This window comes from Panthera tigris, chromosome D1, assembly GCF_018350195.1.
Source record: "Panthera tigris isolate Pti1 chromosome D1, P.tigris_Pti1_mat1.1, whole genome shotgun sequence".
Lineage (NCBI taxonomy): Eukaryota > Metazoa > Chordata > Mammalia > Carnivora > Felidae > Panthera > Panthera tigris.
In genome coordinates this window covers 59,821,157-59,843,466 of record NC_056669.1, presented here as the reverse complement: position 1 = coordinate 59,843,466, position 22,310 = coordinate 59,821,157, and the positions used below count along the sequence as shown (strand labels likewise).

Below are 22,310 nucleotides of genomic sequence, written 5' to 3'. Positions count from 1 at the left end.
ATTTTTGTAGTATAAGTTTATTGGAAAGAAAGTCTCTGCTTTTACCTGAAAAAAATTTTCCTTAAAATTTTTACAAATTTTTTTAAGTCTATTTATTTTGAGAGAGAGTGGTGGGAGGGGCAGAAAGAAAGTGAGAGAGAATCCTAAGAAAGCTCTGCACAATCAGCACAGAGCCCGACATGGGGCTTGAACCCACAAACTGTTAGATCATGACTGAGCTGAAATCAAGAGTTGGACTGGCTGAGCCACCCAGGTGCCCCTGAAAATTTTTTTTGGTAAAAAATTTTTTGCTAGTTATAGAATTCTACATTGATGGGCTTATTCTTCCTTTTAGCATGTTAAATATGTTAGTCCTTTATTTTTTTATCTCATTTTTTTTCTTAAAAATGTCAGTCATCATTCTTACCATTATTCCCATATATGTAATATCTTTTTTCAGAACTTTTGGTTATATTTTTTCCTTTGTATTTGGTTTTCATCAGTTTGATTTTGTATCAATGTATAGTTTTTTTTGTATTCATTTTTCTGGGGGCTCAATTTCCTGGGTCTGTGGGTTAATTTTATTCTGTAATGAAATTTGAAAAAATGTTTTAATTCATTCACCAGGTATTTTTCTGACCCATTCTTCTTCTTGGACTTCAAACACCTATCTCTACTTGATAGAGACCCAAATGTCATTCCATTTATTTAAACTATTTTCTCTCTGCTTCTATTAACTAGTTAATAGAATACTAGTTAACTAGTTAATATTAACTAAATAATAGAATACTAGATAATGTTTATTGACTTGGTCTTCATGTTCTCTATCCTTTCCTTTGCATTGTACAGTCTCATGTTATTCCCAAAAATGATTTTACTTCAGATATATTTGCAGATCTAAAAGTTTCATTTGATTCCATTATGCTTATGCAGTTTCTAAATTTCTCCTTAAATCTCCATATCAGGAGAACTGCTGAACCCAGGCAACCAGAGCCTCCTCTCCTCTTCCTGGGTCCTTAGGATGTATGCTCTGCCTCCCACTCTCACACTGGGAGCTGTTCCAAGGACATATCCTTGAGAGAGTAAGGTATTATGTTTGTTTTATTTTGAGAGAGAGAGAGAGTCAGGGAGGGGCAGAGAGAAAGAATCCCAATGCAGGGCTTTATCTCCTGACTGTGAGATCATGACCTGAGCCAATATCAAGAGACAGATGCTTAACCAAGCGAGATACCCAGGTGCCCCAAGATTAAGGTGTTTTTGAGACCATTTGTATGATATACGTGACTTTGCTCAGCTAAGGCCTCTATATAAACTTTTAAGATTCTGGTGAGTATATGCAGAGATCAACTCACCTTATGGCTGCCCAAGATGAACCTCATATGTAAATTTCCTTGCTTAATAAACCTTCCACCCACCAATTCTGGAGTGATTTGCCTTTTTCTTCAGTCTCTCCTTGCCCTCTATGTACAGGGGCCAGTTTCAGATTACAACTGAGAAGCTCCAAAGGAGGTTGCATACTAACAGTTGTCTATTTATCCATCTTCTTTGTATTTTTTTTAAGTTTATTCATTTTGATAGAGTGTGAGCAGAGAAGCAGGATAGAGAGAGGGAGAGAATCCAAACCAGGCTCCATGCTGTCAGCACAGAGCCTAATGAATCACTCAATCCCACAACTGCAAGAGCATGACCTGAGTCAAAATCAAGAGTCAACCTTTAACTGAATGAGCCACTCAGGCATCCCCTTTATATTTTTTAATTGTTTTTATATTTATGCTGAAATATTTGTTTTAATTTTTAATTCCAAACACAAAGAACATATTTTTATCCCAAAATATGGGTTATGAGAGGTCTCTTTCTGCTTTTTTTCCTCTTGATTGTGCCTTTTTTGGTATGTATAGTAATTTTTCAATGTATACTAGACATTGTAAATGATGTATTGAAAAATCTCTGGATTCTGTTATTTTTCCTTGAGTGTTTTCTGGCAGGAATACTTAATTTATTGGTGAATCAATGATCTTACCCTATGAAGTTTAACTTCAGGCTTTAAGACTTTATTATTTCATTTTATCCTTATTCCAAGATCATAGCTCTTAGTGTGTGGACGTACTATTAAGACACAGCTTTTCTGAAGATTTAATCAAAGTCTGAGGTGTTACCAATTGTTCCCAACTTAGTGAAACTAAAATATCAAACTCTGTTTCCCAAAAACAGGAAATTTCTGATATCAGGAATGCTACCCTAAATAAAGCTATGTGCAGTTACTTCCTTGCAGTCTCCCTGACCTTGTAATACAGGAAAAATTATACCTAGCGGCCAGGATTATTGCACTCTCTACTCATTTCATTCTTGTCCAGCTGGTTCATCTAACATGTACTGTACTATTGTCTCATCTGTTCCTTAGACCCCCTTTTAAAGTACCATGGAAGACCTCTTCCTTTTGCTGTTATAGGCCAGGAGTAAGATTTTTTTTAACTCCAATCTTCTTCATGGGTGGGGGAAAGTCTTATTAGCTTAAAGATTAAGTGAAAGATCTTTAGAATTCCTATACACAGACTTTTTTAACTAATGACACTAAAACCACTATGTATCACACTCTGATCTTTTAACTGCAAACTAGTAGTTCAGCTTTCTAGAAACCATCTCAGGACCTCACTTTGTGTCAGGCTCAGATAATTCAATAGTTACCATGTCTGTGGAGCAGAAGGTGGCATTATTTGGAATATGCTTGGATGTCTGTGCCCTGAAGATAAAGTAGTAGAGACAGAGACCATCATACCCCTTCCAGCTCTTGATGTCAGTGCAGCCATGGAATGTAGGAATGGTCATGCTACATTGACAGAGATTAAAATGAGAAAAGGTTCCAAGTTTAGTGCTGCTATTGAGAAAAGGTAAAAATGACAAAGCCAAAGGATCCCTACAATCCTAGATTGGGTGTCTAATATCCAAACTTAATTCTGCTAACCCTCATAATGGACTTTTCCAGCCTCAGGGCCTGTATGCAACGTTTTTGTTTTAACTGCCCAAGGCTGCTTGTGATTTTGAACACAATCATGTCAGCTGTGGGTTCCTGATAGACGTTGGTGGACCCTCAGAGACATACTGGCTCTCTGATAGGAACCTCTTGTTATTGGGGTGGAGGGTAAAGTGGGCAGAGGGACCTAGATAACACAGTTGCTTATTTAGTACAAGATTTGTGACCCTGTTGTGTAACCTTGTCATATAGCACAAGCTATATAGCACAAATGACCTCCTCTTCCAAAGTGGCCTGTCAAACTAGACTCTGAAACCTTTGGTTGGCTATTACCAGACATAGTATTCTAAAATGGTAACTATAGGGGCGTCTGGTAGCTCAGTTGGTTAAGTGTCGGACTTCAGCTCAGGTCACGATCTCATGGTCCATGAGTTCGAGCCCCACGTTGGGCTCTGGGCTGATGGCTCAGAGCCTGGAGCCTGCTTCCGATTCTGTGTCTCCCTCTCTCTCTGCCCCTCCCCCATTCATGCTCTGTCTCTCTCTGTCTCAAAAATAAATAAACTTTTTAAAAAAAGCTGCTGAGGATTCAACTCAGTTTTAAATAAATAAATAAAATGGTAACTATAAACTCATGATTTGTTATCCTTGCTTCTGGACCTCAATGGGCAAGATCTGTGGCCTTCAGACACAGATATGAAGTGGCCTCCTCCTAGTTACTGATAAGCACAGGGTTCTGAGTTCTTAGAATCCATGCTACAGTGGCCAATGCAAATACATCTAACAGCAGAAACAAGTTTTCCTGCTAGAACTGCATGTATCAGGTTCACAGTTCCTCACCCTGCCTCCTGCCTCTGAGTTCCTCCTTCTCTCTTGTCTCAGTTCATGAAAATGATACATAGAAATGACAACAATCGGGTGCCTGGGTGGCTCAGTCAGTTAAGGGTCCAACTTCGGCTCAGGTCACAATCTCACAGTTCATGAGTTCAGGCCCTGTGTCGTGCTCTATGCTGACAGCTTGGAGCCTGCTTTGGATTCTCTCTCTCTCTCTCTCTCTCTCTCTGCCCCTCCTTCACTCATGCTCTCTCTCTCTCTCTCTGTCTCTCGAAAATAAGCATTTAAAAAAATTTTTAAAGATGGGAATGCAAGCTGGTGCACTCTGGAAAACAGTATGGAGTTTACTCAAAAATTGAAAATATAACTACCCTATGACCCATAAATTGCACTACTAGGCATTTATCCATGGATTACAGGTGTGCTGTTTCGAAGGGACACATGCACCCCCATGTTTATAGCAGCACTATCAACAATAGCCAAAGTACGGAAAGAGCCCAAATGTCCATCGATGGATGAATGGATAAAGAAGATGTGGTATGTGTATGTGTATACACACACACACACAATGGAGTATTACTCAGCAATCAAAAAGAATGAAATCTTGCCATTTGCAACTACGTGGATGGAACTGGAGGGTATTATGCTAAGTGAAATTAGAGAAAGACAAAAATCATATGACTTCACTCATATGAGGACTTTAAGAGACAAAAAAGATGAACATAAGGGAAAGGAAACAAAAATAAAATAAAAACGGGGACAAAACAAGAGACTCATAAATATGGAGAACAAACTGAGGGTTACTGGAGGGGTTGTGGGATGGGGAATGGGATAAATGGGTAAGGGGCACTAAGGAAACTATTCCTGAAATCATTGTTGCATTGTATACTAACTAATTTGGATGTAAATTTTAAAAAATTTTTTAAAAATAAAAAATCCATGTCTGTATTTAAAAAAATTTTTTAAAAAGAAATGACAACAATCACTAAATTACCAATTATGTGGATGGCTATAGATATAAACAAAAAGTTTCAAATTATTGTGGCTTTTTCTATTAGATTTGAGTGGTTATTTTCTACCAGGAATATCCCTATTTTAATTTTCCATGAAATTTTTAGTTGTTTTAGAACTGAACAAGCCAAGGACAATGCTAGAGCTGAAATGGGACACCCTCCAGTTTCTGGGTAAAATTTCCCCTGGAAATTTGCAAGCAGCTTTGGGAAAATCTCCACAAAAAACTTAATCTCCTCTCTGAGCTTCACCCTTGGAAACAGCCTTCTGGACCATGTGATCTAGACAGAGCCATACCTCATCCCCAAGGCCTCTGATATTCATCCTGACTTCATTCCATTGCAGTTCACCAACTGCTCATTCTCCCCACAGGCCTCAGGTATTTGGATCTCTCAGTCTTCTCCATTCCTGGGGATCAGCTCTCAAGACTTTTTCTTCTTCCTTTGTCTTTCCTACTCATTTATTCAATATATACCAAGCACGTATTATATGGTAGACACTGTTCTTGGAGCTGGGGACAGATCAGTGAACAAAACAGTCCCCAAATCCCTGGTCTCATGGGGCTTATATCCTAGCAGATCACCTGCATTGGAAGTGAGTGGCTGTTCCGCCTTTACCATTGATGCTTGAGAAACCAGCACTATCCAGAAGTTATACTGAGCATCTTTCCTAAGTTTAACAGGACCAAACTTACTTTCAAGTTCAAAGCAGAGACACTCATGAAGAGAATCAAGAGAAAACTATGACCCCCTAGACTACAAATAAGTGCTAGATAAATTCAGCACGTTCATTGTCATCCTATGTGTTTCTCACTCTCCAACCCCTGTTTTCTACTTCTTGTTATGTGAACTGGTCAATACCAAGTTTGGGAGAAGACCAGTGTTAAAGTGAATATAGTTTATTTACATCTAACCTTATATGTAATAGGAATATATTTCTTCCTTAGGTTTAGAAATGGGGGCTGAGGGGGGTGGAATCCAGTGAGCAAAAGGAGAGAGGTGCCTCACAAATGGGTATGCACACACATCCTCTCAGTTGCTGTGGTTAGGTCCCCTAGGTAAGGAGATGTCACAGTATATGAGTCTGAAATAGTTTGGCTCTAATCAGAGCAATGAGAGGATTATCAAGGTGGTACTTAAATATACTTTTCAATGGTCTCAGTCCCCCAAAATTGTAATTATAGAAGCTAATAGTGCCCCCCACGAAATGCTCAGTAGTAAAAACTGAATCACTGAACCCTCAAACATTAACTCTCCCCTGCCCCAAGACCCAGAGTGCCCCACAGAGGTCATGTACCATTGGATCCTTCTGCTCTTCTAAAAGACATCAACCCTTTTATGCTGGAAGTGCTTTAGGAGGCTCTGACGTATCTTCTTAGACTTGATACAGTAAACTATGGGGTTCATGATAGGCGGGACCAAGAAATGCAGGTTGGCCATGAGCACTGCCAGAGCAGGATAGCTGTGCTTCTCTACTCTGTGTAACACAGACAGCCCCAGTTTGGGCAAATAAAAGATGAGAACAACGCAGAGGTGTGAGACACATGTGTTGAGTGCCTTGAGCTGTTCCCCGGGTGATGCAATGCCCAGTACTGTTTGTAGGATCAGGGCGTATGAGAGCACAATGAGGGAGGAATCAAGGCCCAGTGAGAAGAGGATGGAGACCAGGCCAACCAAGCTGTTGATCTGGGTGTCTGAGCAGGCCAATCCCACAAGGTCACAGTGCAGGCAGTAGCAGTGAGAAAGTACACTGATCTGGGGGAAAAGCAGACGCCGCAGGAGGATGGGTCCTGGGAGGTTGAGCAGGACAGCCCTCACCAGGATGGCAGCCCCCACCTTGGCCATGGCTGAGTAGGTAAGAATTGTGGCATAGTGCAGAGGTTCCCGGATGGCAACAAAACGATCAAAGGCCATGGCCAGCAGCACACCAGATTCCACATAGGTGAAGGCATGGATGAAGAACATCTGCGCTGCACAGAGATCAAAGGGCAGCTCACGAGCACCCAGCCAGAAAAGCCACATCATGGTGGGAAAGGTAGAGGCACAGAGGCCTAGATCGGAGGCTGCCAACATGGACAGGAAGATGTACATGGGTTCACATAAGGCTGGATCCGTGCAGATCAGGAGAAGAATGATACCGTTACCCAGGATGGAAAATGCACAGATGAGATTGATGGGGATAGAAACCCAATAATGAGAGGCTTCCAGGCCTGGAAAGCCAGTGAGGAGGAAGGTAGAATGACCAGAAGTGCTGGTGTTGCAGGAGAACATTGTATTTCCATGAAGGAGTTGTCCTCCCTACAAGTAAGAGGCATTCATTTATTTGACCATCACTTATAAAGTCCCTACTAAGTGTGGGATGGAAAGGAAGAGCTGCCCCATAACCCTTTCTTAGGCCATGAAAAAACCTCATTCCTCTTAGGAGCCCCATTCCCCTCCATTTCCTGGCTAATTTAGTCTTCTCTTTGGATACAGTGACAATGAATACATTTTAAGAGTTGATTGATCTCTGCTTACTGCTTTAGCCACTGCATATCTTCTCTTGGACCTAGACAACCTCCTTTTTCCACTTAAGCTATACCCAAAGGTCAATCTCCAGGGTGAAGATTAAATAATGAAGAAAGAATAATTTTCTGTCAATGTTTAGGATGGTATTCAGAATAAGGAGTATAGACTCCATTTTTATTCTTAGAGGCAGGGTTTCCACAGCCTGACATATCTATTAACAAATACACCAGAAAGGACACATTCAAATAAAGGATGTGTTTTCAAAACGTTCCTCTGAGGAGGCTGGTTGGTTTTTCCTCTGCTGTTGTTAAGAAACCAACATTTTCTGTATTTCTTTCCTGGAAATTCCTTTGAGGCCCCAAAGAGGTTCTTTTGAATCTGTTCAATAGTGACAAATTTCTGTCCTGTGAAGATGGGTTGGCTTAGAGGAGGTATGCAAGAGTTCTTCAAGCTAAGTCTAGTAAACAAGACGGGAACTCAGATGATTCACTTTCGTTAAAACACCATCTTCCCCAGTCCTATCTCCACCTCACGCTGGCTGCTTGAAGCTTGCACATTTTCTTCTGACTCTGCTTTTGAGATAGTCCTGTGGACATAGCTCTTAAATATCTCTTTCAGCCCTCTTACCATAAACACGATTATGACAGCACCAAGTACTTTGAAGTTCTCCTTGGTATGGGCAGAAGGGTGAAGCTGACCAGTCTGAGGGTTACCACCTGAAGAGGATTAATAGTGCTCAACAAGGAGCCCACAGTGCAGTGTGTGAACTCCTCTGATCCCATAACTTCATGTTGCACCTTCAGGCTTTCTAGTTTCCCCAGGTTCTCTCCTCAGGACTGCATCTCCATGTATCTGCTAAGTATTTTCACACTGGTTTGCCTTATAAATTGAATGTCTCATAGAAGTCCTAACTGTAATTCCCCTACTTTGTCCCCAAAGTTTACCCTCTAATACCTGTCAGGCCTTCCTCCCATTCCTGTTATCTGTGAAATCTCCAAGGAAAACAAAAAACCTAGCATCTCTTTTCATTCCATAACCTATTCCCCAAATCAATCATATTTGAATACACCCCCCTCCTCTCAGATCACAATAAAACTAAAACTTGCCATCATTTCCCTAGATATTATAACAGCCTCCTAACTGTCCTACTTTCTTCATTTGGTCTCTCTGTATTGATTCATTGTCCAAATTTCCATTAAACTAGCAGAATAGTTAAAAGGCAAGTATGGACATTTAAATGAGTATATGTATAGGCAGGAAACACAGTGACCAGATTTGTTATAGAAGGGTGTTTCCTGTCAAAATTCAGGAAATTTACCATATTTGATAATTCTTAGAATATGTTTTTTGTTGAAATATGCACAGAAAAACCTAAATATTGTAAGTGTAAAGATTGATGAATTTCCTCAAAGTGAACACATCTGTGTAACAAGCACCTAGATCAAGAAAACAGAACAATGTCAGCCCCCGAGAACGTTCAGAAACCCCTTCCAGTCACCCCATCCTGTCAGTGATTACCACCTTTCTGACTTCTAATACCACAAATTTGCCTGTATAATAGAATCATTCTTTTCTATCTGTCTTCCTTCATTCAATTTTGCCTATTTGTTGAAGGAATGAACTGATGATTTGTCCTATAAGCACTAAACTGACTTTCTGTTCTCTGAAAATCACTGTGTTAGAAATGGCACATAGCAATGAAAACTCATATTAGGGATATCCTAATATGGGATATGCTGTTTTGTTCCAATATAAGTGTGCACAGATCCACACATCAGTTTCTGATGACAAGAATAGTTGCTATCATTTATTGACCATCTGCCAGACACTAAGTAAGGATGTTACCTACAATCATCACAATGAGTCTCAGGTTGACTAACTTCTTGTAAGCCAAATATCTGGTAAGTGAATGATCATGATCTCCACTCAGGACTGATTCTCAAGGCCACGTGCTAGTAGACAGCTTATGAAATTTTTCCCAAACTGTCAGACATAATGCATAAGACATGCATTATCTAATAGACCAGAGCCCAAATGGAAAGGCTCTTTCTCTGGAAACAACTTGGTCTATTCAGCCAAACAGAAGCTTAGGGCCCACCCAAAGCTATGTTTTCATTGACTCTCATTCCACATAGCATCCTATCATTCTGTACAAAGCTTCTGTCCACGGCAGAGTGAAATGACAACCACACGCCCACAATCACACGTGAAGAAAGTTCAGAGAACTGCCATCTCAGGTGCTTGGAAGCTTGGACATGACCTTTCTCTGATTCCTAGAGATCCCTAAATTGGTGTGCTGGAGTTAAATACACTTTGCTGTTTCCCATTTTTTCCTGTCTGCCATGCTCCTTACTTCAGGGTCCTGAGTTCATTTTCTTACAAAATAATAGTAAAATTCAGAAACAATACATTTGTCTTTTATAAATGCTCTGTACACTTATTCTTGCTTAATCCTCTAACCCTGTGGGATATTTTTCCATTTTCTCATGAAAAAAATGGGAGCTCCAAGAAGCTAAATAGTTTTGCCAAGGTCATGAAGCTAGGTGGTAGATCCAGGATTTAAATCCAAGCTGGCCTAAAGACAAAGGCTATTTGCTTAATTGTTTTATATAAGAAGATGTTTTGACACTTTATAGTTACTAGATCCTTTACCCTTGAGACAATTTAAAGGCTAGTTTTTTTTATCCCCTCCCTCCAACCCCATCTCCCTCCAAAGCAGATACAGGGGTTTGGGACTGGAGTGAGGTCACCCACTAGAAGTGGTCCTCAGGTCAAGCCAGCTAGGCCTCTCTGCTCCAATCATGTCCAGTTTTTCCAGCCTGTCCACAGAGATTGTGGCTCATCCTCTGGATGCAGTGGCCAAGTCACTTTCCACAACCCACCTGTGCCCAAGACCCAAGAGTGCTGCAGTGTCTGATACAAGGGAGTTTGCTCCCTCCTCCCTGATTCCAGTGCTGCAGGGTGACAAGGAGTTAACCAAAAAAGGTGTTCTTGTCATTGAAAAAGGACAAAAATACCAACCTCACCAGAGGGTGAATGTAGGAAAGACTATAAACTGTTTAGCACATGGTAGGCATTTATTAAAATGTAACAACAAACAGAGATACCCTAGGATTTTACATCCATTAACTCATGAGTCTTCCTCCTTCCGAAGCCTGTGAGTGGCATCATCCTCCTACAGATGGGGAAATAAAGCCTGAAAGGTGAGGAAGCCTGTCCAGCACTACACAAAGAGTCAGCAGAAGAGAAGACCAGCTTCAAGCTCTGTCCATTTGACTACAAACCTCACGCTTCTGTCTGTTCCTCAGCATTCTCACCTCTAAAATCTTTGAAAACAATACTTATCCCTGGAGATCATTGTAAGAATTAAATAAGAATATATGCAAAGGACTTAGGACAGTGCTGGGAATGTAATAAGCACACTTAAAAATAATAATGGCTAATATTGGAGTACACACTGCTTTATGAGGTGGGTATAATTATTATTCCCAGTTTGCATATGTGAACACTGAGCTACCAAGCAGTTGGAAAACTTGCTTAAGATCATGATGTAAGAAAGTGGATGAGCATGGGTTCAAATTACTCAGTCTGACTCCAGAATTCACATCCTTAAGCACGGTGTTATGCTGCTGCTTTTTGCTAGCTATAATGGTTATTAATGTTATTAGTACTTCAAATGTCAAAGAATATGAAATAGGATTACAGATGTATGGGATCTCCTCTTTTACCACCTCTGCCTCCTCTCTGATCACTTGTATGCATCAACCCGTCAACTTCCTCATAGTAAAATTCTAAGTTTATAAGGGGCCCATGTGCTTATTAACTTCCCTGAGTGTGAATTTAATTATAGGCTCATGGTTTAGGAAGAAGAACTTTCTCCTGAGTGAACAAAGGAGAAACATGATAAAACTATATCTGGAAAGAAAAAACAGGAAGACAAAAAGAGGGAATCAATGCCAAGCAGACCCTTCTTGAGGATGTGGAGGGAAATTTTAAATTACACTTTCTGCCTTTCTACAATCTTCCTCATTTAGGCTCCGAAAGACCATGAATAGTGCAAAGACTTTATCTTTCTCTGATGGGGGAAGTCTGTCGCCAAATGGCCTATAGTCAAACTATGAGCCACTGTAAGAAATGACCCAGCTTAGAGAAGGCTGGAGACCCTTTTCCCCCAAAACAAGATTTCTATAGCAATTAGACATCAGTCTCCAGCACTGAAGGGTATGGAAGCCTTTAAGCCTTCAGATTTGCCAGCTGAGTCCTAGGACTGAAGAAGCCCCAAGCCTGGGACCAAGAGGAAGTTTACAGAAAAAAAAAGGCTGTGGCATGATACTATAGCCTAGCAGGGACCATCAGGAGCTGGGAACCCAAGGTTTCTCCAAGCCCATGATGTTGTCATGCTTTTGCTGAGATGAGCTCTATCACTGCTCTGCTCAGAAATAAGCTTAGCATAAACCTGCTTGGGCTGCACACCTATAACTGGACAGTCACAAACCATCTGCAGGGTCTCCAGTTCCCCCAGAAACAACTCGGGCTCCTTCCACCTCCAGCTGCTTTCTAGCCATTTGAAGCTGCTATTATGATCTGTGAACGAATGAATGGGAGCTGTATGGGGAGACTTCCTAGCCTCCATCTATCCTTCCTCCTCAGATCACATGTAAACAGTTTCTCAGAGGCTATAGCTTGAATATAGGACTTAAATCCTAAAATCTGTCAGTGAAATTGCAGTAAAATCTGAGTAAAGGAATAAAATTGGAGTTTCTCAAAAGGTTTTCACTTCCTTACAGATTTGGGATCCACATAGTTAAAAAAAAAATCATGATTATTAAGTAAATCTTATCCTATCAGTCTTTTATTCTTAATCTCTTTAAATATTTTTAAACAGTAGATCATACCTTCACATTTAATTATATGTATAGCCTCATTTCTAAAGTTGGCAACCAAAATCCTTGATTAGGTTTAGCTGATGAAGCCTGATTATTCACAAAGAGATGCCAAGGTCTGGAATGGAGTGGAAATATGTCTAGTATTGAATGATATTAAATTTAAAGTGATAAAATCATGCCAGTGTACAGGCCTGTTTGTAAATCACTGGCACCTGTGAATGTGTTATAATCCAGCTTTCTGTGATGTTCCCTCCGGAATTAACACACAAATCTGCTGAGGGGCTCTAAGATGTCTGCAAAAGTGATCTCTCCAACTTCCTGAAACGTCTTTAATAGCATGAATAATGTATGTTCTATTAAAATCCAGTGTCTCCTCACATTAGCATATCAGAGTTTGGGACAGGCTGGCATCTTACCTGTATTTTATCCTGGGTAGGCGGGACAGAGTAGAAGTGTATGCAGTAAATCCAGACTGTCTGGGTTTGATTTCTGGCTTTACTACCAATTAGCTACATGACTCTGAGCAAATTTCTTAACCTCTCTGTCCAAATGTTCTGACCCATAAAACCTAATGTGAGTACTTCCCTTGAGTTTTGGGGAAGGTTAAACGAGTTCATCAGGATAAGGGAAGAGAAGAAAAAATAATACAAAAACAGGGAGGAGGACAAAAACATAAGAAACTCTTAAACAGAGGGTTACTGGAGGGGTTATGAGGGGGGTAATGGGCTAAATGGGTTAGAGGCATTAAGGAATCTACTCCTGAAATCATTGCTGCACTTAATGCTAACTAAGATGTAAATTTTAAAAATAAACAAAATAAAAATAAATATGAAAGAAATCTTACACATAACCAAAATTAGCACCATGCTAGGCATTAAATATTTTTCAAATTCCATTAGAAAAATGAGTTCATCAGGAAATAATAACATTGAAAAGATTAACTATGATCCTCTGTTACATAACTGACTGCCTTCCTGACTTGAATTAACGTAGAATGAGATAGTGACCCCTCTGTACTGGCTCAAACTAGTCAGAATGTGCCATATCAAGGGAGGTTTTCTGACACAGCTGGACTCCAGATTGAGGCGGAGTACATCCCCTATGCATGTCTTTGCCCCCTAATCATAAGCCCCACAATAGGATGAAGGACTCCCGTCAGATTCAGCCTGTCCTTGGAGAAGCCACTGCAGGAGAGACCCTGGAGATTTATCTCTACTTGATTTTGCCCAGGTCTGGCCAGTTGAAGACTGAGAAGGAATAGTGTTTCCTGTCACCATGAGGTAACCATGTTTCTCAGCTCAGATCAGCAAGGAATGGTCAAGCTCAAAAGAAGGTGTTTGATGTAATCAGAACTCCTTACAGATGACCACCCAAGCCCATGATGTTATAAGAAAAAGGATTGACAAAGGCCTTGAAGTAACACTTACCTCTCAGGTTTTGTAAGGACCAAAAGGGTGGTTGCCTGTCCTAACCAGCTGCTGCTCGGTGAGGCCCAGAGGCAGAAATGCTGATGCAGGCTGGAAATACAAGGCTCCATGCTCCACCTCCGCCCCCGGCCCCAGCTTTGACCCTCCAGTCCCAGCACTCACCATAGCTGCAGAGTGTGTGTGTGTCTCTTCTCGTCCGTTTCTCTGTTTGTGAAAAACATTTTTTGCTGTGTCAATAAAGACCAACATTTTATAAACCTCCTGGTAGAAGTAAGGGAATAACAGGTCTTCCGGGATCCGAATGCAAATCCAAGAGATTTTCATAGTTGAACTTCCTGAACCCCCTGAGTGCTGGGCCAGGGTGCTCTGGGACTTGGAAGGAAGCACCAAACAGTAGTACATCCTGATGATTTTTCACAAGGGCGCACCAGAGGAATATTCAGTTGCCCCATACTGAGCACCTTCCCTTCCCAAAGAGCCAGCCCCATGAATAGCCTGGTGACAGGTGGGGACCAAGAGAGTAGAGATGAGGACACACACACTGTCCTGCTGGAACACCAGAGGCCATGAAGAATTTCCATTTCTAGAGAGAATAAGCCCAAGCTCTTTCCAAATTCTGCCAAAGAGAAACCAGGCAATGTAGCCAGAAATGTGCATGAGTGCTTTATACATATGTGTCAGAGAGGAGGAAAGAAGTTCTCTTTTCACCTGTACCTAGGGAATGAAGGTGGTTGAAAATGAAGCTATAATGAGGAAGCAATCTCTCTCTCTCTCCTGGTAATAACCTTAGAGGTCACACATCAAGCATGATGTAATAGAAAAGCTGGGATCTGTCTCTTATCAGCTGTGTGATAATGAGCAAATTAACTCCTTGAGCCTTTTAGGTTTCACTTGTAAACTGGGAATAACGGTGATTTCATGGGATTGTTAGAATTATGCTAGACTATGAAGGCGCTCAGAAAAGGTCTTGGCGCATCATATAATTTCCATACATACTCCCTTTCCTTTCCAATAGGAAATTGAGAACAGGCTTCAGTGATGTCTTAATGCCCCTACATTGCCCATCCAAAGGTCACTTTTCCCCCACCACTCATAGAGGGTTTTTTTTGGGGGGGGGGGGGAAGGAGGTTAAATGAACTTATTTTGGGGGATACATTTGGATTTACAGAAGAGTTACAATACAGTTTCTGTATTTCCCTCCCCTAGTTTCCTTAGTGTTAACAAATTACATGAACACGGTATATTTGTCAAAACTAAGAAATTAGTAGTAGTGTATCATTACTAACTAAAGTCCAGATTTTACTTAGATCTTGACAGTTTTTCCATTAGTATCTACTTCTTTGGTCCTGGATCCAGCATAGGGAACCACATTGTAACTAATCATCATGTCTCCTTAATCCAGCCTGGTCTGTGACAACTTCTCAGCTTTTCCTTGGTTTCCATGACCTTGAGAGTCTTGAAAAATATTGGTCAGTAATTTTGTTAAAAGCTCTGATGTTCTAACTCACTAACTTCAGCCATCCTTTCCTCCTTTCTCACCCCCCTGGAGAGGAGGACAATGTAGAGGTGCCAGGCTATCCTGCAGGGTGTGCTGACTCCTCTTTACTCCCCTCCAGGTCTCCATATGTCCTGCAGATTTAAGAATGGGACATTTCAGGGTTCTGTCTGCTTGAGGTCATTAGCAGTTCCTGAGGTTTTCCTGGAGGTTCTCCCAATTAGGAAACCAAACTCTGTCCTCCATAGGCTGCACCCCAATGTTAGACTTTCCCATTTCTATCACATCCCTTTTTTCATTCATTGAAATTTTAGACATTTTTCAGGTTCTTCTCATGCTCCAAGTTCTAAAAGGTAAAGAGATCATTTTTAATGGATTCTTAACTGTGTTGAAATACTGACATCTCTGATGGAATCATTTCTTTAGCTTTCCTGGCATTGCATTCTGAGAGGCATTCTTTGCCTTAAAATAATAAATATGGCTAATGCCAGGTTGTCTCTCAAATCTGGCATTGGAGGGAAAATGATAAATGGAGGTAAATTGGTGAAACCTGAGACCAATTCCATTTGCTGATGAGAGATTGATCCCTGTTGTGTTGATTCCAAAATCTACATTATCCAACAGTCTTAAAAATGGTTCACAATATTGGAGTTCCTTTTATTCACTGTGCTTTACCTAGAGATTAATCAGGTACCAATCCTATTCTTTAGTAGACCATGCCTCTGAAAGAGTAAAGCATGTGCAAAACCTAAAACGGACTTGACAAGAGAAAAATAGAGAAGTCTTTATATAAATAAGATGGTGTATGAGTTGGCCTTAAGATCTGGAAATAAAAGGCTTACCAGGATTATATTAGTTAAGAATATTGTATATGGAATCAAACAGGGCTTAAACTCCTTATTACTACACTAAATACCCTGTCCCAAGTACCTAGACTCTAAATGCATCAATTTTAATTAGTCATGGGTAAACAAGAAGACCCATTCTATGGATATTGATCGGTCTCTGCCCCAGGAACCTATTGCTATTCAGTGACCTCCTGTGCAAGTGTCCATATTAATAGTCATAAACAAAGAAGCCTTAGGAGAAACCTGTTCTCAGGCAGAGCCTCTATCCCTACTGCTATGGATACATACATTAAAGGACAACTCTGAGCCTGATTTTTCACTATTTCTAGGAGAGTCTAGACAGTCTTCTAGTGGCACGTTAATTGTATTAAACTAATTTGTATTGCCCTTACAATATAGGTGGTAATATTCCATAGACAGATTCATTTTCTTTCCTACACTGCTTCTGCCAACACCACCATTTTTAGATTTACACCATCAGGGTATCCCAAAAGCATCACTGGCAACCAAGGAACTGATTTTGTAATCAAAGAATTCTGTTAATGGGCTTGCCCTATGGAATGCATTGGTCTTACAGTATACACCATCAGGCAGAAAAAGTTGACCCAATAAAACTATGAGATGCCCTGCTGAAGGCTCAGGTATGACACCAACTTGGAAACCCCACCCTATGAGATAGGAAGGTTGTCCTATAAATTCTGGTACATGATCAAAATCAACTAATATATGGTTGCATTTTTTCATATGCACTATATACACACACTTTAAAGAATCCATGGGGGGAGGTGTAAGTGACCCCTATCACCATCAAACAAGTAACTCATCTATAGAACATTTTCTTTCCATCTTCCAACATAGGACTCAGCCCTGTTTTAGAGGGTGCAGTAAAAAAAAAAGGGGGGGGGGGGTTAGAGAGGGGAGAAGACCTACCAGAGTAAGCAAACCTGGTTCTAATAAACTGGAATTTGCAACTATCCCCTGGCTCTATGGGGCTTCTTCAGCCACTGATTAAAGACGCACGGGATGGAGTTTCTATACTGGCTGGAATGACTTATTTCTAATACCAAGGAGAATTTAAGTTGTTGGTACATAATGGGGCAAGGAGGACCTTGCTTAAAACCCAAAATATACATTGGAAAGATTCCTACTTATGATTGCCTGATAACAATAACCAGTGCATTAAAGACAGGAACATTAAGGATACTGATCCTTCAGGAATGATTTGGATTACCCACCAGGGAAAGAACACTGAAGTACTAAACGTACTGGCAGTGAGTAAGGGGAATTTGGAATGAGTGGCAATTTTGATCTTCTAGACAATACCAAGTTGGGGACTGTTGCAGCATGTATATGTTATATTGATCTGTGTATCATTGAACATGTACAAAGCAACCCTGTGGTGTATATATTAATATCTTTATTTAATAAATAAATTGTAGCTCAGAGGGATGGCACATGGCTGGTAAATAGCAGGGTTAGCACTGAATCCATGTCGGCACTATCATGAGATCTATGCTCTTTTCTACCCCACCCCACAGCAGCTTGCTCGGTGCCTATAGGAATGAGTGAGGGCAGTGATGTGAAGTACTCATTTTCTGAGTGTCTGCTAATTCACATATAGGTTTCTTTTTCTTCTCCTCCTCCTTCTTCTTCTCCTTCTTCTTTTACTGTTTCCACTTTTCTTTCTGGAACTATGTTCCTGGAATCAAATCATTACAGTGATACAATTTGAATATTAGATGTCACTTGATAAGCTTCCACTAAGCAAATTCTCATAGAAACAGAACTGGAATTTACAAAGAGGCATGAAGTGTTTTTAGGTTTCCTAATCTATACAAAACATTAAGCAAATTTCAACTGATGTTTTTAACCTTAAGTTATACAGGGACCAAAAAAAAAAAAAATCTGAGTTGGAAGGAATTGAGAATCCTAGCCTCCTCACCCTTCCTTTTTTTCTCCTTCCTCCTCCACAGCTTGTGACCACATCCCTACCAGCTGCCCCTACAGCCTCTGCTTGAGCTGACAGGGCAGCCAGTCTTCTCTGGGCTGTCACTAAAATGAGGTTCTTCCCTGCACATTTTAATTCTCATACATCTACTTTGTCACTTCACTCCATTCAGCCTCAGTGTCCTCTCCTGTAACATGAGTTTAATAACTCTTGAATCACTAAATTGTTATGTGGCTTAAATAATATAACCTGAACATAGCAACAGTATTCACAAAGGTCAAAAGCTAGAAGTCACCCAAGTGTCCACTGACAGATGAATGGGGAAACAAAATGCACATACAGACATTGGAATATTATTCAGCCTGTAAAAGGAAAGAAAGCCTGTCATGTTATTCACAACATGAATAAACCCTGAGGACATTGTGTTAAGTAAAATAAGCCAGTCACAAAAGGACAAATACTGTATGACTCTACTTTTATTGGGGCACCTAAAGAAGTCAAATTCATAGAGATGGAAAATTGAATGGTGGCTTTCAGGAGCTCAGAGGAGGAGATAATGGGCAGTTATTGTTTAATAGGTAACAGTTTCCAATATGACGAGATGAAAAAAGTTCTATGGACGATGCTGATCTGATGGTCACACAATGAGGTGAATGTATTTAATACCACCACTGAACTGTATACTTAAATGATTACGATGGTAAATTTCGTTATGTAATTTTACTACAATTTTACTACAATTTAAGTAATTGCAATTTTTTTTGCAATTTAAGAAATAACTTTTTACTACAATTTTTACTATAATTAAGAAATACAGGGGCGCCTGGGTGGCGCAGTCGGTTAAGCGTCCGACTTCAGCCAGGTCACGATCTCGCGGTCCGTGAGTTCGAGCCCCGCGTCAGGCTCTGGGCTGATGGCTCGGAGCCTGGAGCCTGTTTCCGATTCTGTGTCTCCCTCTCTCTCTGCCCCTCCCCCATTCATGCTCTGTCTCTCTCTGTCCCAAAAATAAAATAAAAAACGTTGAAAAAAAAATTTAAAAAAAAAAAAAAAAAAAGAAATACAATTTACTACAATTTAGGAAATAACCTGTGAAAATCCCTAGTTCAGTGACAAGTACACAGTTGGTGCTCAATAAATGTCAATTCCTTTCTTACCACTCACTGGTGTGATACCTGCCTTTGGGTCAGGCAGTATAAATCCCTCACCCCTTGATGTTAAAAGAATATCCACACTCTCCTGAAAAGGACTGGTTTCTGGAAGTAGGAAGCACAGGATGGCACTTTAGGAAGAGCTCCAGGAACTCTTGTCCCCATCCAGACCTCCTTAGGAGCAGCTCCCACACGTAGGCACAGCATAGGGCTGTGGAGTGATGGTGACTAGCGTCAAAGAAGGCAGTATGAATCCTCCATCTAGTAGGTGCTGAGGACCATTAGTTACTGAGGACCTGGCAGGGAGCGCTCAGCAAGGCTGAAACGCTGAAGGGCTTTCGCTTAGTGTCAGCCCGGGGCGTCTGAGCCTCCTCCACCCACTGCCCCTTAGCTCCGCCCTGCGCATCACCCTCTCCTCCCAAGCTCCTCCCACTCCCTGCCCCTCGGCCCGCCTCCCTTTCAGACTTGCCTCTGAAGGAAAATCGAAAGTGAAATAGGGAACTTGCCGCCAGCTGCGGACTCCCCTGAAAAGGTGAGTGACTTGCCCAAACCCAAGCGCCCCAGCCCTGGCTGGGGGACATCTCCCCCTTGCCCCGGATCTGAGGGTCCCCTTGCATCCAGGTCTCATCCCTAGAGCCTGGGGTCCCTGTTCTCCCTTCTCCGCAGAGGGACTGGTCTCGATCAGCCCAAGCCCAGCGGTTCCTCCCGGGCTGACAGCCTGCCTGGGAGTGGGCCTGGCTGTGTACGTGACTTCCAAGTTACAGGAAAGGGGGAAGGGGCGAGGGCCGCCTTACTGCTGCTGCCGCCTGGGCAGGGAGAACGGGGCAGCAACCTAGCCTGGAGCGTGGTCTAGGGCAGCCCAGCGTGGGTAGGTCCGCAGTCCTGGAGACCCTCCTCTCCACAGTTCCCCTCTGGGAGTGAGAGGGGCAGGGTGGTAGATAGGTCTGGGTCTGTGCCCCAGAGGCAATGAGGACAGTTACCAGGTTCCGGAAGCTGAGAGGAGAGCCCGGGAAGTGCTCTACCACGTGGGTGGGTGGGTGTGAACACGTACATACACATACAAGCACAGACATGTATACGTACTACACGTATATGTACACACTTGTAAACATATTCTTATGTATGCAGTCCTGTAACCTGTGTGTAACGCCTGCCATCATCGCGCAGACTAACGAAGACGTACGCAAAGCACGCAGCACCTCCTGTAGCGCATGGAGAGTGCGTGGTAAAAGGCCGCACCTGTTACCACGAGCTGCTTGGCAGTGCACTTGGCACCCGACATGGGAGAAGACGCACAGGAAAAGGCCAGGGGCCGAGGGTTTAAGTAGCGGTGGACCTGATGAAGATGGAGTTGCACACAGCTCTATCTCTGAAGTTCCCAAAAACAATCTTGCTCTCTTTTGGGGACTGCGTTTCCCCGCTGTCTGGCTGGATCAGTGGATGAGATTAGGGAGGAGAAGCTCTTGTTGCTCAAGTTAACGTTCTCATTTTATTTTCACACCCTCCACCTCACTCTTCCTCAGGGTTTCCTTGGGATTGCTTTTTCCCCCCCCCCCCCCCCCTCACACAACCCTTCTCATCTTCTCTTTACCTTTTCTCCCCTCCTGCTATGCTTCCGCAGGCTCTCCACAGGGCTGCCTCATAGGAACGTTACCGCAATGGCCTCAGCAGCGCCCCTGGCGATGATGTGGGAGGAGGTCACTTGCCCTATCTGCCTGGATCCTGTCGTGGAGCCTGTGAGCATTGAATGTGGCCACAGCTTCTGCCACGACTGCATCTCTCAGGTCGGAAAAGATGGGGGCGGCGTCTGCCCTGTGTGTCAGCACATCTTCTTGCTCCGGAACGTCAGGCCCAACTGGCCGCTGGCCAACATGGTGGACAACCTTAAACAAATTGGCCAGAGTGCCAAGGAGGGCATGCAGCGGGAGCGGTGCGAGGTGCACGGAGAGAAACTGCACCTGTTCTGCGAGAAAGACGGGAAGATCCTTTGCTGGGTGTGTTCCCAGTCCCAGAACCACCGTAACCACCACATGGTCCCTATTGAGGAGGCTGCTCAGGAGTACAAGGTGAGGCCTCAGCACAGAGGCGAAAGCATGTAGAAGGAGAGGCATCCCTGGTGGGTGCTTTGTTCCCCAGAGCTGGGGAGGTAGAGTCACCTGTGGAGTTGAGGAGTTGGGGAAAGGAAGGGTGCCTCCCACCTTCCGTGTCTAACTTAAGCCAAGAACTGCAAACTTGGTACAACTTTCTCATTTCCCAGGAGCGGGGAATACACTGAGGAAATGCTACAAGAATCACATTTCCTTGTCTCCTGATTAATTAGGAATGAGCATGCCCCCTACCAACAGTGTAGCTCTATGTTGTAAGAAACATTAGGCTTTTTCCAAAGTCTTCCCATCCACAGAATTTCCACCCCAGTCAGACTGTAGTCTCCCCTCTTTCTCAGCACTCAGTCTTTTCAAAGAACCAGCATGGTTTTCTCCTTTCTTATGCCACCCCACCCCACCCCACTTCTTGGTCTGATTGGGCACTAATCTATCGTTCTCTACAGGAGAAGCTCCAGGTGGCATTAGGGAACCTGAGAAAAGGACAACGGTTGGCGGAGGAGTTGGAAGTGGATATTGCAATGAAGAGAGCAGCCTGGAAGGCAAGAATCATGTCCTAAAAGGAATCTCAGATCAGAAGCCAGGGCAGAGTCCAGCGTCCCAAACTCAAGCTCTAACCATAGCTATGCCCATCTGAGGAGTGATAGTCAGTATATCTCACTCTCCAAGAACCAGCTATCCTCTAGGCCTCCTGACAGGAATAAAAAGGAGAGAGCTCCCAATCAGATACAAAAATCAAGAGTCTTAGGAAAAAGTGCTGAGAGGAACAAGCCATACCCTAAAGCTTCTGCTCCCTGAACCCAGTCTTAAGAAATGACAGAATCACTGCCTCAGCAGTGACCTCCTGGGGACAGAGGTCTCCCAGGAGAGATGCCCGGTGGCCAGGCCTGTCAGTAAATGACAAGGGCTGTGAGGAACAGACTTAAGGGAATGACCAAGACCAAATGTAGAAAAACCAATCTGACCAGGTGGTTGCTTAACCATATCCAGATCACTGGTCCAAAGTAGAATGGAGACCTAAAGCTTGTTCTATACCCATAACTTGGAGGTAGGGTAGTCAGGGATTAGAAGAGTGGAAGGAACTCATGGCCTGTAGAGCCCAGAAAAGGAAGATTTGGGATCAGAGAAGGATGAGTCAGGCTGTGGTGGCAAAAGGA

At 42.4% G+C, this 22,310-nt stretch overlaps 1 protein-coding gene across 5 annotated transcripts in view; it reads left to right on the top strand.

Moving 5' to 3' along the window:
• TRIM21 (tripartite motif containing 21) overlaps positions 1-22,310 on the top strand; it is a 145,997-nt gene that overhangs the window by 118,607 nt on the left and 5,080 nt on the right. For 4 of the 5 annotated variants that reach the window (XM_042957958.1, XM_042957960.1, XM_042957959.1 and 1 more), the window contains 2 exons: positions 20,673-21,117; positions 21,600-21,695. In XM_042957958.1, coding sequence (XP_042813892.1) covers positions 20,673-21,117; positions 21,600-21,695 — 541 coding nt within the window. Of the gene's footprint in view, positions 1-19,527; positions 19,584-20,672; positions 21,118-21,599; positions 21,696-22,310 lie in introns of those variants that run through there. The other variant, XM_015540757.1, reaches the window with a different exon arrangement.